This window comes from Blennius ocellaris (genome assembly GCF_963422515.1).
Source record: "Blennius ocellaris genome assembly, chromosome: 5".
Lineage (NCBI taxonomy): Eukaryota > Metazoa > Chordata > Actinopteri > Blenniiformes > Blenniidae > Blennius > Blennius ocellaris.
This window is the reverse complement of record NC_137654.1, coordinates 20879429-20898509: the sequence shown is the minus strand read 5'-3', so window position 1 is coordinate 20898509 and position 19081 is coordinate 20879429. Positions and strand designations below refer to the sequence as shown.

Here is a 19081-nt window from a genome sequence, read left to right as displayed (position 1 = left end):
TCAACAATGTGCTGGCTTCTGCATGTTTGATTGTTTTATATGTAACATTTACATTATGGGGGGGCGTTTATATTTTCCCTTTTGATTAGTTTCTGATTCAACTTCAAGTCTACAACCTGCAATCGCTTATGTCTTATTGACTGAAATTTAACCTAATTTAACTGAATACTTGGCCATTGTAGAACTTCTGCATATTGTAGTAAACAGTGGGAGTGAGTTTTATATTACATTGCGTCATTTTAAATGGGGGTGCCATCTTTTCCTTTGTACTTGTTATCATTTTAAGCAATAAGTAAGACTACTCAACTGATCATTTGTTGCATTTAGCCAGTGAAAACCTTGATTTAATTGATACATGTCATGTTGAATAGATCTATTTTTATTCATATATTCTTTTCTCGACGAAAGTTTATCTAGTGAACATTTGTTGTAATCTAATGGGTTCCTGGTGGAAACATGCAACATAATCTATGGTATCTTTATGTTTTATAGGTTAGATTTTTTTTTTTGCTCAGTTGTAAGCTTTATATTACACCCCTGTGCTTAAGGCTTGTTTTGTGAACACAATAAAACCTTTTAATAGTCATATTAGTTGCTAGGCAACATGATCAACATGTGAGGCTGGTTCCCAGGAGGCGGAGCGACATGGCATGTTCACCCTGTCATTCATTCAAGCATCAATGAGCACACGTTCTGGCATTTGTGGGATTTTCTGGAAAGCAGTCTCCCGTAGGCTGCTGTGCAGGCCCCCGCAGCTCATCATATTATTTCAGCCAGTGTGCTGCACTTACCTTCAGTGTGCGCTCCACTATGGACCGCAAAAGGGATGACTGGCACAGGACAAGAAGCGGAAGGAAAAACTTCATGCTGCAGAATGATGGATGACAGGAGAACTATGCTGCACATCCTTGAGGAGCCGGGGATGCGAAGGGAAGGGGAAAGGCTTCGAACTTTTTATAACTGGCCAGCAGATGCACCTGTCACATCTGGAGACCTGGCGAAGGCAGGCTTCTTCTATCTTGGGCCGGATGATAAAGTTCAGTGTTTCTGCTGTGGAGGGATTTTACGATGCTGGGTACACGGGGACAACCCGGCAGCTGAGCATAAGAGGCATTTTCCTGCTTGCAGTTTCATTCTGGGTCGAGCTGTGGGAAATATTCCACTCCAAGTTGGCTCATCCGACTCTGTGGATGGCCAGCTGTTGAGTCAGCTCCAGAGAATGACGATGGAGGACCAGGGAACTGCCGGACAAGCTGTGTACCCAGAAATGGAGGGAGAGGACTCTCGGCTCACCACTTTCCACAACTGGCCAAGCGAGGCCTCGGTTCAGCCAGATGTTCTCGCCAGAGCAGGATTCTTTTACACAGGTACTCAATGACTTACTACAAAGCCTAGGAATGTTTCCATTAAAATCCTTTTAAATGTTTATAATATACATATCAATACCATGGGGATGTTTCTGTGTAATTTTCAGCTTTAACCCAGGCACTGGCAGAGTGACCCCCTCTGTGTGAGAGAGTTCATGATACAATTGTCCTGCTGAGTCATGATAATGTGGACAGAACAAGCTGGACAAAGCTGGGGTTGCTAAAGAAGTAGAGCTCTACAGCTTCACAGAGGCGAAGCACAACACTGTGGAAAAACAACTTGAAAATAATGTGGTGGCAATATTGCAGTGACTTTGCAACTTGTGTCAGTCTTGTCATTAATATATGTGAAAATCGCTTTTGAGACAGGAAGTCTCGAGCTCTCCTTTGAAGAAAACAAACATTTTGTTTGTGGAAACAATGTGATTTTAAACTATACAAGCATTCGGGCTAATTATAGACATGATATTATGCATTTGTAAAGCTTAGAAATATGTGGATCAGGTGACTAGACTATGTAGATCAAAAGTTTCTTGTGATTTGTTGGTGACCCCTCTCAAAATGACTCCTGAGAGTATTTTCATTTAATATGCTCCCTAACAATGACTCTGACATTCTGCCCTCTGTGAAAAAAGCTTTGTCTCACCATTGCTGTCATTTTTACAGGTTTGCAGCTTGCGCATGCGATCGATTCCCTGTCCAGTGTCACTCACATAACCACATGATGTGTTTGCATTTAGGACAACACCGGGTTGCGAAGAGACTTTCTGTGTTTACCCGTAAAGCTGCAAAGATTGAGTGGATCTGGATCATTAGACCCTTTTCATGGTATATATTTTCGTTTTTTTATATCCCAGGTCATGGAGACAACGTCAAGTGCTTCTACTGTGATGGAGGACTGAGGAACTGGGAGACGGGCGATGACCCCTGGCAGGAACATGCCAAATGGTTTCCACGGTAACACCAGTTTGACTGCGGATATAAAGACATACGTTGAATGCATAATTTGCCGTTTAAATATCAAGATTTCCTTACATATTGCTGTGCTGTGCAAATGTTTCACACTGTTAATTTTATTGGTTATGCAACCCAATCCGGAATCCGTTCTGCATTGCTTTACAATGGCCTCATAAAGAAGGATCTGTAGTGACAAGAAGTACAGAGATTGCTTTGACAAATGGTCCCAGCAGAGCCCTGATCTTAACATTATGGAGACATAAAGCATAAAAGCACCTGAGATAGCTTAACTTCCAAAAGTGGATGTCAAGGTATATGGTTATAATCTATGTAAATATTAAGCTGGCAGCTCGGTTGAGTAGTGGTTAGCACTGTTGCCTCACTTTTAGTTGCACTCTGGTTCAAGATTGATCTTGATGCCCCTGTCCCTAGGGCTGCTTGGTTTAGGGGTCTCAAACTCAGATCCTGGAGGGCCGCAGCCCCTGCATGTTTTCAATGTCTCCCTGGTTCAGCACAGCTGATTGCAATGAGCAGCTCATTGTCTGGCTTTGTGCTGGAAGTGGTGATAAACTGCCAGGACATTTAGGTGCGCTGAAGAAGGGAGACCTGGAAAACATGCAGAGCTGCGGCCCTCCAGGATCTAAGCTTGAGGCCTCTGGTTTAGGCATTGTTCTTATATCTGGATTTGCTGCAGCTGCCCTCCTAGTTTGGGAGTCATCCCCTGGAGAGCTCCGACTACTACTGGAACCGCGTCTGTTTTAAAATGTGCTTTTGATGTGTTTTTACTTTACAGATGTGAGTTTCTAATTCAGTCCAGAGGGCAGGAGTACATCAGCAACATCCAAGATGCCCATTTCCATCTGGGTGAGACTGTGGTGAGAACATTTTCCTTTCCTATCTGTCAATAAATATTTGGAGTGTCAGAAGCATTATAGCAGAACAACATTAATGGACCATTTGTTATTGCTGCATTTAAATCATTCATAAGGCCAACAATGGTCATTTTAAAATATCATTACTTTTTCCAGGGAGGATCACAGACCCCTACAGGCAGAGATATCGCTTCCAGAAATGGTAAGTCATCTAAAACTGAAACAAGACGGAAAATACTCATTATAGACCAAGAACCTCAACAAACAATCCCTACAAAACACATGTGAATGACAATGTACCAGCTTCCTGCTTTGATGCTAGTGATTATCTCTGTATATCCTGTACTGCAAAGAATCTGAGTGTCACCATTTTTTTCTTGCTTGTTCACACAAAGGAGGAAAAAGAAGAGCAAACAATTGGAGTTGCACTGCAGGTTGCTCAAAGGGGAAAAGATAAAGGATCAAGCATCTGATTGAATTATCCTGAGCTCAGCCACTGTTGCTGAGAATCAGCATGGATAGATGGACGGATTCCTTACATGGACACCATTTAAAATTCCACATAAGCTGACGAGCAGACAGTATTTTGTAGAAAGAAGGTTCATTTATTTGCTCTTCAAGACAGCTAAAATTAAATTACTGGTTGTTCAATTACCTGAGCTAATGTTTGCTTCAGGATCGCAGTAATTAGGGAGCACTATGGAAATCATTTCACTATTTCTCATGCTTGCAGGGCAGCCACGAGAGGGCAATTATTCCGTGCGGTGAAGGGGATATAGATATATTTATTCTCAGCAGACACAGACTGAAGGTCTGTGGTTTAAAAACTTAATGTGTTGCCCTACATTGAACTACTTAACTGCAGTTTGTATAATGCAGTCGTTTGGACAGTGTGAAACTACACTGTACGGTGACATCTACTGGTGGGTCAGTAGACTTACCCTCCTCCTTTCTCCTCAGATATGGTGGGAGGTCTGGCAGCTTCGTCTGCAATGCTCTCTCCTGTGGTGCAAACTGTGCTCCAGATGGGCTTTGAACCCAACCTGGTGGAGAGTCTGGTCCAGACCAAGTACCTCCTGACCGGCCAGCATTACACGTCTGTATCTGACCTGGTTACAGACGTGCTGCAAGCTGAAGAGGAGGACAGACAGAGAGGGCCGCAGAGCAGAGGTAACAGCCAGTGCAGTGAAGCACACTCTGGTGGATGTCCACTGTTTTGATTGGCAGATGCGATGCAGCTGCACAGCCTCCCTCCTCCTGCCCTGATGGTTTAATATTAGTGCTTGTTTGGTGCAGGTTCACTACTTCATTTTTCATTGCTCTCAGCACATCTTCCATAGTGATGCATACACATCTACACTACTTAGAGTTATGAGGTCTATTTTCTAGATCTTTGTCCTAATTTTGGTAACTATTGGAATGAAGACTTTGTCGAGGCTTTCACACTGCATGTATCACATTAAAAAGTAACACATTAGAAGATTTGTTAAAAGAAATTATGCCACATCTGTAAAAAATTTAATTATTTTACTTGTGTGAACTGTAGTTGAAGATTCACGAGTTTATTTCAGACCTGTCAGAGACAGTTAGCCATGTCAGTGCTTTGTTGCGTGTTCTGTTTTTCTTTTCAAAGCTTTAATCATCTATTAAGTTTTAATATTGCTTTCAATTCCTAGATATTCTGCTTAGAGTTTCATTACACAGTTCATAAATGTGCCATTCAGGTGAACTGGTGTCCTGTAGCTGTATGTGTTAGATGAAGTATTGCAGAAGATTAATGGATAGATAAAACACAAAGTCCACACTTGTTCCTCAGTGACCATTGACAGTAATAGATGTTTGTGAACTATTTTCTGAAATATGGTAAATAATACCTGCTGACACAGTACACCACTGAATGGTACAGGACCCTTCCAATTTCAAATTCTGATCACCTCTTTTTTTATTTAAAATTCAACCCCAACACAACATGAAAATGCCCAAGCACCCAACCACTCATTTATAATTATGTAGAATACAGCCATATGTGAGATACATGCCTAGTCTTGTTAGAGTGCACAACAATTACCATTAATCCATATGTCAATGTATCACAATGTAAATCTTTATAATTAATATTGCCCATTGCTTCATCATGTTTGCGCACCTCAGAGTCTGAGACGAGGCCGGGTTCCGGTGCAGCAAATGTGAGGACACCAGCATCCATCAGAGAGAGAGGTCAGTTCTCAACATTTACTTGATTTTCCTGAAAAAAATCCAATTTTGCACCTATAATAGTCTTTTTATGGGAGTAGCTTGTGGAATTGGTCTCATACAATTGCTTAGGCACCAATCAGGTGTCAGTCACTATCTCTTTTGTAGAGTTTGTGAATGCATGTCCATTATTTCTCTGCGTGTGCTTTCTCTCACAGTGAAAGACCCCAGTCCAGAGGAGCTGCTGAGGCAGCTGCAGGAGGAGAGGACCTGTAAAGTCTGCATGGACAAGCAGGTGTCCATCGTCTTCATCCCCTGTGGTCACCTCGTGGTTTGTGGCGATTGTGCCGCCAGCCTGCGTCACTGCCCCATCTGCAGAGCTGTCATCAGAGGCAGTGTGCGGGCTTTTATGTCATGAGGGCTGCAGTGAAAAGCCTGTGCAGGTGTTGAACGAGTGGCCTCGACTTTTCCTCTACTCCACCCCCCCCCCCCCCCCCCCCCCCCCCATGCCCATAAGAATAAAGAGTGGCGGTGGCTTGTTTTTCTGAGCTTACAGATCTTTTCCTAAAATAAACATTTGAACCTGTTCCAACACTTATTCATATTCTCCCAACTGATTGAGACACGGGGTCATTAAAAGAGCACATTCTTTTATTAACAAACACCTATTTACATGAACACAAAGCACAGTTTTGGATAAATAGGATTACACAATCAGGTCACGTTGGGTTGAAGCCACACCAGATGCAAAACAAAACAAAACAAAAAACTATTTTCAACATTATATAAAGATTATCTACAAGAGGTGGGATATTTTCAGTGGAGATTAGCACATAAACAAGCATGATAGGTCTCAACTAATATCAGTCAGTAAAAGCCTGTATTGCACTGAGAGGAAGACTAGTTGTTGTTTTTTTTGTTTTGTTGTGTTGTTCTTCATAAAGACTTTAGTAGTATATAACTACTACTGCTGATTATGTTACATCATGAGGTGCTTTGTGTATCTGCTCACCCACATACCAACTATAGTGTGTAAAATCTAAATTAAAAAGACAATAGTGACGTAAATTATTGCATCCCTCCAATAGAGGCGACAAATCCAATCAAAGTGGCTTCCTCTGTTCACAGCCAGCAGAAGTGGTCGTATGATTTTTATTTATAACTGTTTACAGGCTGTCTATCTGGCAGTGAAGTATTTTTATACCAAAGAGGAATCAGACACGCACTCTGAATATTTATCGGTGCTGACAATGGACAAACAGATCCCCCCAAAATTAAGAGAAGAATACAGTCCTTCCGAGAAGTATTGTAACTCAACAGAAAACATTCCATTACAAATTTTAGACACGACTTCAGCGAGTTAAATAGTAAACCTTAAACTTAACAGAACTGACAGAGGAAACAGAAATAAAGAAACGAACTTGTGAGCAAGGCAAGAAGACATTTAGGAGGGATCAAACATGCTGCAGACACTCGGAAGCCTCGCAACTTGTACATGAACACTTTAAACACCAGGGGGCAGTAGTGATTCACACACACACACACACACACACACACACACACACACACACACACACACACACACACACACACACACACACACACACACACACACACACACACACACACACACACACACACACACACACACACACACACACACACACAGTAAGGCAACAGGGGATCTGGCAATGTCTGACTTTGTCCTGATAGACCACGAGTGATCAAAAAAAGTGCAGCCAATCAGTAAAAGCGAAATGACCCATGTGTGCGCACTTCAGCGTGAATAAAAAAAAGGTTCGAACAAAGCATCTCTTTCATTTCTTTGAGTTTCTGCAGCTCTCACACAGCTGGTTAAAGATGCCGCTTTGCTCTTATATGACTTACACATAGCAACATGCAATAAAACAATCACAACTATCACCATGAAGAAACTCCAGCTGTTTAACTGAGTGGAAACAAGGCTCTGCTTTACCATACCCAACAAGCCATGTGCGATATGAACAATAAAGGCGTTTCTATTGTTTAATTCTAGTTGAAAATAACATTTACTTAAATGTGTGTAATGAGCACCTTTACCAGATCTGTCAGCAAACTGCAAAAAGCTAAAGTGAAAGCAAAGCTGAACACAAAACGTTTCAGAAATACTGACTGTTGTTTGCGGATAAAGTCACAATAACAAGAATAACTAAATTAAGACTTGCATGCCATTCCGGGTGTCTAAACACTTCTTACAGGCTCTTTTGCATCCTTGATAGTTCACATTTCAAACTAGGTTAAAAAAAAAAAAACTCCCTCTCCTCCCTCTAGCTTCATTATTTACATTTTCTATTTTTGACGGATGCCCCTGTAGATTTGGTGCTGCGGTCCCTCCCCAGCCTCCACCTCTCCCCTCCCCTGCCTCTTCCTGCACCGCTCCTGTATTTATGCTCACAGATCCCGGCCCTAAGTAAACAGGCGGCACACAATAGCTCATTCCACAGGCTCAGCTGTAAATCAGCCCTCCGGCCAAGATTTGAGCCAAACCTGTAATAATATGCTAAATCACTGTGTCCTCTAAGACGCAGCACCACAGACCGGGAACGCCGGGCAGTCCCTGATTACAAACACAAACAATATATTACCTGTACATGTTCGATACAGTCACAGTCCTGGGGGCTATTAGTGGTGCAGGCCACTGGGACCTCAGCAGAGAGCCCAACACAAAGTACTGATACTTTCCTATACACACAAATATCCCTAAATACACATTTGGTTACACTGTAATTCCCCTCTTCCGTAACCTCAGCACAATGGACCCTTGTTGAGAAATGTTGGCTTTTTCTGGGCAGCACACCAGTAAATGACATGTTTAAAGTAGAGGAATCAGAAAAAAGGGGAACGTCTTGTGTGCGGCCGTGCACAGGGAGGTTTGTGTCAGAAACAGCCATCTCGCATTCATGGGAATTTGCTGTATCGCCGCCCTGCTGGATCTTATTTACGTAGACCTGGAGAGAACGGAAACACAGGAAGAGAAGGCAGAGGATCAGCAGTTGTTGAGAAACTTTTGTCAGTACACACACACACACACACGCACGCACACACACACACACACACACACACACACACACACACACACACACACACACACACACACACACACACACACACACACACACACACACACACACACACACACACACACACACCTTTGGAAGCATTTATTCAGGATATGAGCCCTGGTAGATTGGGGAGACAAAAACTTCCTCCCATTAGAGACGGAGCTGATTAAACTGTCAAGAAGCTAATAAAATATTCATTTCATGTTGGCAGAGAATTATTACATGACTTTCCCTGCTTATTGTTATTAACTTCTCTGCACAACCTAATTGATTCGTCCAGTTTTAGAGTGAATCTTCTTTTCATGTGATCCTGCCAATAACTGTTTGTGGCATGAACACACATACAGCAGTCTGACAGGATGTCTCAGGCAGTAGCTTCTTCTCAAGACATGACTTAAATCTCCAGTTTCCTCTCCCATAAATCCCCTTCTGGACCAAATCTGCTCTCCAGTCCTGTGTTGTATGCACACTTTACATATTGCCCCAAAGGAAGTAATTTTAAACCCCAAAAAGGAATAAAGCAGCCATTCCTGGTCACAATGACTAATTAATTCTTTTTTTTTTCAGTGTTTCAGGTGGTATTTTCTGATATCTTATGTTTTTGTTTTTTGGGTGTGCGTTTTTTTTAAGCCAGTTTTAGCATTAAACCCACCGAGAGTGACTCTCTGGTTAACTAAGCACATAACTAACTCCTGCTAAATTGAATATCTTTTACACAATAATAAGTGTGCTAAATTTAGATATAAAGTGACCCATGTAGGCAGTGAGCAGGTCTTTGAGGTTTAGCTCATCTTTTCACTAAGTGACAGATTTGTCATCTCAGTATTTCTTGTCACACCAAGAGCAAACATTTTGAAAGGTAAGCTCAGCTCCTCTCTATGCCACCTGATTAAATTGATCTATAATTATGTGATTAAAAGACGCAATACAAATCATCAGTGTTGTTATTGGTCGCAGAGCAGAGACAGAAAGACACAGGGATGACAGCACACTCATACTTACAGGTACATGGGCTTTAAGAGGAGATGAGATGGTTTCTCATTGACATGGTAGAGTGGAAATGGGTCAAATCCACCAATAAAATCAACTGAAAAGAAAATAAAACGACAGACTATAACAAAGTAAATAAAACGACATGCGTGATAAAACAAACAGTGAAACAACTTGAGTGAGGAATGAGATGAAAACAAAGGACAGAGTGTGAACAGATGCAGCGGGGACGTTAAAGCTGGGCAGCTTGCCAAGAATAGTGCAAGTTAATGTCTTTTTTTTCCATTTTAACTTTGACAAGGTCCACAAATAAAGAGAAGAAGAAAAAAAAAACACTGATCTGTATTTAAACTTTTTTTTTTTTTTTGCCTCATCGGTGCATCTGCTGGAGCCAAAGAGAAGGAATAGCCTTCAGAAACAGAGGTGACCTCCAGCCGCCACTCGGCCCTCCCTGTTTGTTTTCTCACGAAGAGTTCAGGCTCTCGACGAGGTGCGAGATGAGCAAACGAGTGTTGCGTCAGCCGGGAGAGAGATGGGCACGAAGGCCCCAAAGTGATGCAGGGAGATTTATTTCGATGAAGGAAAAGGATGACGACTTCTGAGGTGGACACTCAAAGGCTGGGAGGGGGAGAGGGGAGGAAGAGGGGGAGGCGGTCTGACTGGCGGTGGGGGAGTGACGAGATTAACTGCAAGGAGTTTGTGTGGGGGAAAAAGAAAAAACCCAGCATGTTTTGGAAGCTGTGAGTCTTCTGTATCAGGACAGGAAAAATACAAGCTGTAGACTGAACCTGAATCACAAAACAAACAGAGCGTTCTGGATGGAGAGAATAAGAAAAGAAAAAGGAGAAAACCACACACTCAGTCCAGCCCTGGAAACTACTGTACAGCTAAATCAGGTCCTGATAGCAGGAGACAGACAGACAGACACACACACACACACACACACACACACACACACACACACACACACACACACACACACACACACACACACACACACACACACACACACACACACACACACACACACACACACACACACACACACACACGCACTTTCTCATTACAGGCAGGTTTGAATTCTTCCCCCTGTTATGATAAACCGTGCCGAGGAATACAGTTGGAGGAGGAAGTGTGTGAGTTTCTACATCCATCTATCATCCAGTCAGTCTAACACGTCATGACAGCTGCCGTGTGGGCTGCAGTGGAATTAGAAATAGTTCACTTTTACAGTTTTGAAACTTTCAGGTTTGTTCACCGCAACAACAAAACCCAGCAATCATTTTAGGGATTAAAAAAAACACATTTAGATTTTTTTTTTTGCGATTTTAAGCGACCACCTCCCCATGCTTTCACCTGTGTCTACCTGCGGTGTGTATATAACCTTGTCTTGTGAGTCTGTTCCAGTTTATTTTGTTCCCTGCTTCAATCATACCAGCATTTTTCCCCACTCAGTTTTTCCTTCGTGTTTTGACCCTTTTCTGGATTCCCTCCCGTGCTTCTCTTTTGTACCTGTGCTGAGGATTACTGTCTGCTCACGCTTCAACCCCTCCCCCTGTCTGAATTTTAAAACCAGCTCTGTTTGTGAGCTGTGTACTGGAGTCCCCAGTTCTGTTACAGTGTTCTACTTACAGGGATTATATTATTAGTGATAAATGCCACGTCAATATTGCACATGTCAATCAGCCAAAAAAGTTATCATATTATTTAGAACTGCTTTACTTTTCCCACTGGGAGGAGCTTCAAGATCTGTGAACGTTATCAGAATACAGCAGGTGCTCAAGGCAGATGGATGGATGGGTCATTAAATTCAGACTCTTCATGTGCAGCTTCAGCGCTTCATAAAGTTTTGAGCCTCACAAATATTTCCTTCTGCTGTGTTTGGAAGATGTCTGCAACAGCAGCTCTGCTCTTTTCTGTATTTTAAACTGCAGACACACAATTTTCCTTCTGATAAAATTCTCCTCAGGTCATTTTCTTTGTCTCCAGTTTATGGATGATTGCATACGGACAAACAACTGCTCTTCTCAAACATTTCTTCAGAGTCCTACCAGAGCTGATTAAACCATTGGATACCAGCTTCCTCTTTACAACCAAGTGGGCTTCACCGTCGTCTTTTGGTGGGTAACAACATAAAATGAAGGAAAATCTGTGACAATCGTGCTCCATCAGATCAGGTGTGATAACTTGTGCACATTAAAAAAAAAAAAAAAACTTGCTTTAAAACATCAAGGCACGTTGGATTACTTGAAATGTCTCACTACAATTTACTCCAGTTTTCTATGAATGCTTCAAACTGAAGCAATCTATCTCAAAACATTCATAATTTGCATGTGAAAAAGCTTCTGTGGGGGAACTGGAGGTAGACGGTGATACTTGATGGACAAATCTATTGTTTTACGATACCAAGTACATTTTTTTTTTTTTTTTGAAAACTGTGACACGAACTGCAACTGTGAACACGTGAGACCTGCCGAGGAGTGGAAGCTGATTTTCAGCGGCTGACTGACACGTGATTCTCTGAAGGTGAAAGAGGCGAGATCAGTTTCTCTGCAGCAGAGTGAGAGAGCTGATTTCACCCCCGTGAGTACAGATGAAAGAAATGAAAGGTATGTAGGTCAGTAGTTAAGGCATCTGTGTGATGCCTCTAAACGAGCCGGAGTAATGTAAGGCGATTACATTGCAGTTCAAGTGGAAACGGGCTCAGCGTCGACGAGCACCGAACCACGAGGGCCTGTGACAGTGTGAAGCAGTGCTGCACTGTGTGTGAATGTGTGCGTGTGAGAGTGTGGTGGGCGACCTGATACTGAAATGAACGTACGAACAAAGATAAATGGGGGGGAAAATAGACCAAAATAGACCAAAAGGGAAGAAATGGTAAGCGGTGAGAATAAAACGAAGGCGAGACAGAGTGAGGACAAAAACAGTGAGCACGATAAGGACAGCAGACAGATAATGCTGGGTGACAGAGTCTGTACTGCTGGAAGAAATGAACAACTCTGACAAGACAAGCCTCCCCCCCCCCCCCCCTCGCTTTCTCTCTCCCCCTCTAAGTTGGCACGTCCGCTCCTCTACTCTCCTCTACTCTCACACACCATTACACAGCGATCATCATGGCGATACAGGCTACTCATTTGCTTTAAGGGCCAGTTGAGCTGTTTTCTGCTCAGTTATTCTGCATATAAAAAAGTGTGTGGACGTGTGATTGAAAGTGCATTCAAACTAAATCGTCCATGCAGGAAGAACAAATCCACAAAGTCTGAAAAACTTTGTTTGCACTGGCAATGTTGGCTTGTCATTCAACATCAAGTGAACCTTAATTGAGCTGTCAGTTATGTTGTGTCCAGGGCCGCCCCGCGGCGAGGTGGTTAGCAGTGTGATTTTGAGCTCAGTGTTTGCATGAACAATGTGTTTTCTGGAGGTGGCAAGTAAAAGAATAAAGTTATGTTTGTCCAAGATAGGGCTGCACTATCGATATACCATCCTTGCAATATCTACAACAACATCATATATGTGTTGGTCTAGTTTCAGCCACTCATATCTTGAGCGTTTTACTGCATATTGTGCAGCCCTGGTCAAAAGCATTTCATAAATCCTGAGAATCTACATTTAGATCACTTTAGAGTTCTGGCCAGTCACACAACAGTTGTGAGGAGACACATGAAGAAGGGGTCAAGCAGAAACAACGATGTTAAACTTCTGGTGGACCAAAGTTTAATAAAGTTTCATGAAGAATCATAAATACTGCACGATAGGGACTCCTTCATTTTAGAAATGGCTTCACTGCCTGATTGGGGTCGCTGTCATTCTGTAGAAAGAATTGTAGACTAATCATACGGTCATAGTGTAGCGTAATCTACTTTCCAGCATTGGTGCGGAGGGAATTTTATTGTGCTACATTTTAATCATAATGTCTATATTAATCATAATTAACTTTCTTCTGTGTTAAGCTTAGTTCCTGTGGGAAACTGCTTTATGTGTCTGCCTCTTGACGTTGTACTTTTGTACTCTGGGGAAGTCGTACCTGGCACTGCTATATCCCTCATTAACACTAACTGACTTACAGAGATTTTTCTGGGTTTCTCCTAATTGTCCAGCCATGGAGCGTTATCTGTGTACACCTCCCATCTAAACTTGTCATGCACTGCTGTGTGTGTGAAGTTCGTCTCAACACCAGAGAAGCTACACAACAATCTTCACACCACTTACGCTGTTGAATTCATAACCAACTTGATTATCAGTCCCAAACCTCTACAACTTTTATTCACTGGTCCGTGCTGACATGAAGGTTTGTAACATTCACAAACCTTTCAGCAAAAACAACCTGCACTTTGTCAGACCTACTGATATAAAATCGCTCCAAACCACCAGCAGCCACTTTCATGCTGTTTCTTTGGCTGGCCACCAGTTTTCCTGTGCCTCGGCAAAAGGGCTTTGTTAGCGCATGTGGAAAAATTCTTTATCCTGCAAAACATGTGACCTTCCTGATGCAGAGTGACCGTCCTTTGTTGGGGTATGACGTTCACACTTGTTATGATGGAAACTTTTCATTTTGCAACCCCTGCAATTTCTAATGTGACAAATTGCAGGGGTTTATTTTGGTGTGTATGTATTTTGGGTTGTGTGACTGGGAACCTAAGATTTACTGAGTGAACCCAATAGAATATCTGAACGAAACTGTGATGATAACAAAATGTACATTAACTACTTTTATTGAGCTACTTCAGTTTGAGCATCCTGATATTGTTTAAGCTGGTTCACTGTTTTGACCAACTGGGACTGTTTAACAACAGACCAATAACTGATTTCACGAATGTATTGTATTTTTAGACATTTGACAAAGTGCTTGCTGCCAGAAGAGTTGGTATTAAATGCAGAGTCATTAGATTATACTGTAGAAAGTCACCTTCAGTAAGTTATTCATAATTCTGATGATACATTACTGCAATTTGTTCTCATGAAAACCCGCAGTTCAAACATGTCAGAATTCTAAAGAGCTACACCATATTTTTACAAAATAAATGCTTAGATTTTAGGATACAATTCTTCCATTTGGCATTGATCACTCACAGTTGGTGTGGAGGAGCGAGGCATAACAATAAATATACAAAACAGCCTAAATGTTTTGCACAGTTATGGCAGAGAAGCGCTTTCGTGTGCTTTTTTTGACCTTTTCACTCTCTTTTAGAACCTGAGGATATACTGCCACCTGCACCTCCTGCATCTATCCATCCATCCCTCCGGTCTCCGTCTGCGGTGGAGGATTTTCTGGGGATGTGACTCAGCACAGAGGGCGGCAGCATAATTAGCAGACAAGCTAAAGCAAGCTTATCCCAGAGCTGGGCGGCTAACTCCATGACCTACTTTACAAAGAGGCTTTTCCCCACCACTCACTCTGCCGGTGCGCCTGCTCACCGCAGATAACTGTAAGAAATTCATACACACAAAGACACACAAAGACACACACACACACATGCACACAGTTATTCAACACACACACACATAAGTGCACATGCACGCGCGTGCGCACACACACACTCAGAAGAAGTGAAGAACACACAATGGGTAAAATAACAAGCATCATATACCATCAGCTCAGGGCCTGACTTGGCTTTCAAGTTTGAGTGTGTGCGTGCGTGCGTGCGTGCGTGCGTGCGTGCGTGCGTGCGTGCGTGCGTGCGTGCGTGTGTGTGTGTGTGTGTGTGTGCGTGCGTGTGTGTGTGTGTGTGTGTGTGTGTGTGTGTGTGTGTGTGTGTGTGTGTGTGTGTGTGCGTGCGTGCGTGCGTGCGTGCGTGCGTGCGTGCGTGCGTGCGTGCGCGTGCATGCAGACGTATTTTCTTTTGTGGAGACCTACAATTGCTTTGCATACTCACAATAGGAGGGTTTATTGTGCAAACAAAATTAAGCATCCATGAAGTATTATTTGTCTGGAGAAGGTTTTCGAGTTGGTGAGTTAAGTAACAGGTGACTATATATGATGTGATGACATGTCTTCAAGTTTGGTTATATCTAGTGTCAGGATAAGGTTTAGTGGAAGTCTATAGAACATGAATAAGCTGATAAAGTCTCCAGAAAGGAGGAAGAAACAGGTGTACGTGCGTGATTGCGTGCGTGCGTGCGTACCTGCGTGCGTTCGTACGTGCGTATATTTGATTCTTTACGCAAGCCTGAGCACTCAAATCTAACCCAGTCCTCTCCCTGGAGAGTGAGAGAGTGCTCGTCGTGAGAGGAATTCCTGTCTTATCTTCTTATTCGTGAAAAGCTCATCTTGTCTTGTGTTGTTTGTTCCCGCATATTGCTTCGTCTCCTTTTTCCGCTCTTGACTTGCTCCTGATAAACACCTCCCTCCTGTACTCCTCCTATCATCTTTCCCTCTCTCCTTCCCTTCTTCCATCTCTCCTGAGGCTTCTTTTTATCCTTCTTTTCTCAGTGAGGCGCAATCAGCTGTGGAAGTTATTGACCAGCAGGTTGCTTAATGAGGCTGATACAACGAGTGACCAGAGACCCCTAACTTCTTACAAGCACACCTCATTAATGCTCAAAAGCAGGAGATGCTGAGCGATACAGGGAGTGAGAGAACGGATTTCTTAAATGCACCAAAATTGGATTGTGAGTCATAATTATTCCATGTTCTTCTGAAGAAACCAGGAATTGAAATGAAGCCAACGAGGAAAAAAGTACACAGAAGGTAAAAGTTCTGAGTAGGAGGAGAGATGCTGAGCATGGAGCTGAGTGCAGAAACCTGCTTTAATCTACACATCAAATGAAAGGAGAAAATGAGAGCAGAAAAGTGCATTTGCTGGGTTTTTGTGTGCACGTCTGCGCACCTGTGATTAAATGAACAGTGCGTGCGTGCGTGCGTGCGTGCGTGTTTGTGTAGGCACAGGGCTGATTACAATAACAAAGACCTTGGACTTGGAAGCAATGTAGCAGCGTTTCGCTTTGGCACAACGTGAATCACAGAAAAACTACTAGATTATTAAAACCAATAAAACTCACACTATGTTCTCATTTCACGCCAATGCTTTTTTTTCTTTAACAGCAACAAATAAAAAATTTTAAAAAAAAGCTTCCTTGTTGCCTTGTAGTTATTTTCGGTCTGGACAGTGTGGTTTAAAAAAAAAAAAAAAAAAAAAAAACACCATCTCGGCCTGCAGTAATCAAAGGGAGCAACTGCGGCTTAGAGGTCACAGAAATCAAAAGGATGACAAGAAAGTTGTTCTGTAAGAGGGTTTTTTTTTCCCGGCAACCTGGCTGAAATAGTACTGGCTTCCAGGGATTCCTTCAGGCAAGCTGGTGATTAAGCGGTACAATCGGGGGCTGTGGGGGTGGAGCAGTTGGGTGGTGATGCTAACCACTCACAGCCACTGAGTCTCTGGTATGTGACCACCTAAGCACTGCCTGGGTCTGTGTAAGACTTGTCTACAGGAACACACACCGAAACCACATCAAAGGTCCCACAAACTACAAGAGTCTGCTGTTTAAGATGAAATTAGTGCGTCGAGCCGCTGTTTTCAGATCAAATTAGAGCTGAGATGTCTACAAAAGGGACATCAAAACAGTCCAGAGTACAGATACTTGGCGATTATGAGACTCACTGTAGAAGTGAGAAGTCCTTACAGCCCAGAGTAGACTGCTTACCCTCAGCTGACTGTTTGACATCCAAGCTTTCATCATCTATTGCGCTTCAAACACTACACTAAAACATTTTCAAAGGCAGAATCTGATGCGTGTGGGCATGGCTGTGCATCCTGGAGAGTTACTGCTGTGCTAATCAGATATTTATGACTCCCACTGACCCTCAGATCAAATGTTTCCTGACCTCTGATTGGCTAACCTCCAGCAGCACCTCTGACCTCTGACCTGCTGCCTATGAGGTCACAGCAGCTGGGTCATTTATCACAACTGTCCATCTACACTTTCCTCATCGTCTCCGATGTCTCATGTCTTGGTTCCCTGCTGTCTTTTCCCACACCCTTTACTCCCTGAAAAAGTCCATGAGTGCAGTTGAATTCTTGCACTGACGTGACTTCAAGTTAAAGGTCTAACACAGACAACACAATATTCACAATACCAAGGGACCGTCGACACCATGAAAACGGTTAATGTTAACGTGTTGTTTTTGGCCTATCGTCCACATGAGGCATTGTTTTAGAAGTGTGATAACAGTTTTTTTTTAACACGGATCCACATTGGGGAAATTTTAAGACGCCGTTCACAAAGTCGGCAAAAACGATCATCTGTGGAAAAAAGATCACGCAATCGCCCTCCTCTTCCGCAATGTCATCAAATAACCACAACAATCACAGACTACAAGCTCCTGTCGAGCTGCATAAGCTTGACGCTAACAGCAGGAAGAGTGTGGCCATAGACCTGTAGAACAAGAATTATATAGAGGTTTACAAGCAGGAATCTACTTCTAGAGTTCTATGTGCTTTGTCTTCTTCTGCATTTTTGATGTGATTGGTAAGTCACAGCTCCCCTAAAGGCCTGGCATGTGTACTACATGTCCTAAAGGCTCGTGTTGAGCCGTGTTCATAGTGAGGTGTGGACGGAGGTCTTTTTGCAGAAGGCTGTGGATGTACCCTAAGATACCAGATATGTCACTGACTGGCAACTGAAGTCTAATCTTGCTCCTGGTTGTAGCACTTGGTAATCAAGCGTAGGTGCACTAGTGCAAACACAGCAAGGACTCACACAGCATGAAGCCACTTCACACGAAGGCTCTACATGTTTGATTTGCTTCAATGTATGTGTGTGTGTGTGTGTGTGTGTGTGTGTGTGTGTGTGTGTGTGTGTGTGTGTGTGTGTGTGTGTGTGTGTGTGTGTGTGTGTGTGTGTGTGTGTGTGTGTGTGTGTGTGTGTGTGTGTGTGTGTGTGTGCAAAAGAGTGATGGAGATGCATGGAAGACCCACCCTAACCAGGCAGCAGGCAGCTGCAGTATGAACACAAAGAGCTCAAGGAGGAGAGAAAGTGAGAAAAGCAGAAGCTATGGTACTTAAAAAAAAAGAAGAAAAAAAGCAAATAACAGGTTCATGAAAACAGCAAAAGACCACACATAACGTGAGGAGGAGAGACCAGGCGACACGTGTGGACGTGAAAGGGAAAGGAAAGAATGGGATGAAGGAGGTGTGGAGAGGGAACACATGGCTCCTTTGGTTCTGGGGGGACAGAAAGTGAGAGGACCCAGCTGGTGTGGGGGAGGAATGAGGGAGGGTGGGGAGAGCCAGAGCAGTGAGAGTGGGGTGGGATAGGGAAGGAGGAGGATGAGGAAACATGTAGCTGTATTATCCTCATCTCTGGTATTTTTCTTTTCCACTGTGTGAGAGGGTTTGGCTGTGAATCACTTATTGTTGCGAGGCTCCTTTTAAAGAACAAGTGTTTTTTTTTGTGTGTGTGTGTGTGTGTGTGTGTGTGTGTGTGTGTGTGTGTGTGTGTGTGTGTGTGTGTGTGTGTGTGTGTGTGTGTGTGTGTGTGTGTGTGTGTGTGTGTGTGTGTGTGTGTGTGTTGTGTCACTCACAGCTGTCCTCCTCTTCAGTGATAGCGCTGACAACGTAACAGGCGTATACGAAGCCCAGGAGCTGTGAACACACAAACAAAC

At 43.0% G+C, this 19081-nt stretch overlaps 2 protein-coding genes across 3 annotated transcripts in view; one reads left to right on the top strand and one right to left on the bottom strand.

Annotated features, from left to right (window-relative positions):
* Window positions 1-874: 874 nt before the first annotated feature.
* birc7 (baculoviral IAP repeat containing 7) lies at window positions 875-5807 on the top strand (the record flags this gene model as incomplete). The annotated part of the gene is made up of 7 exons (XM_080496137.1): window positions 875-1367; window positions 2225-2324; window positions 3118-3199; window positions 3353-3398; window positions 4157-4366; window positions 5348-5413; window positions 5608-5807. The coding sequence occupies 7 exons, from the start codon at window positions 875-877 to the stop codon at window positions 5805-5807; spliced, it is 1197 nt and encodes a 398-aa protein (XP_080352263.1).
* Window positions 5808-7961: 2154 nt separating this feature from the next.
* nkain4 (sodium/potassium transporting ATPase interacting 4) overlaps window positions 7962-19081 on the bottom strand; it is a 45821-nt gene continuing 34701 nt past the window's right edge. The window contains exons 5-7 of one of the 2 annotated variants that reach the window (XM_080496688.1): window positions 19001-19061; window positions 9493-9577; window positions 7962-8376 (exon numbers count right to left, since the gene is read on the bottom strand). In XM_080496688.1, coding sequence (XP_080352814.1) covers window positions 8367-8376; window positions 9493-9577; window positions 19001-19061 — 156 coding nt within the window. In that variant the 3' untranslated portion in view covers window positions 7962-8366. The remainder of the gene's footprint in view (window positions 8377-9492; window positions 9578-19000; window positions 19062-19081) is intronic. The other variant, XM_080496689.1, reaches the window with a different exon arrangement.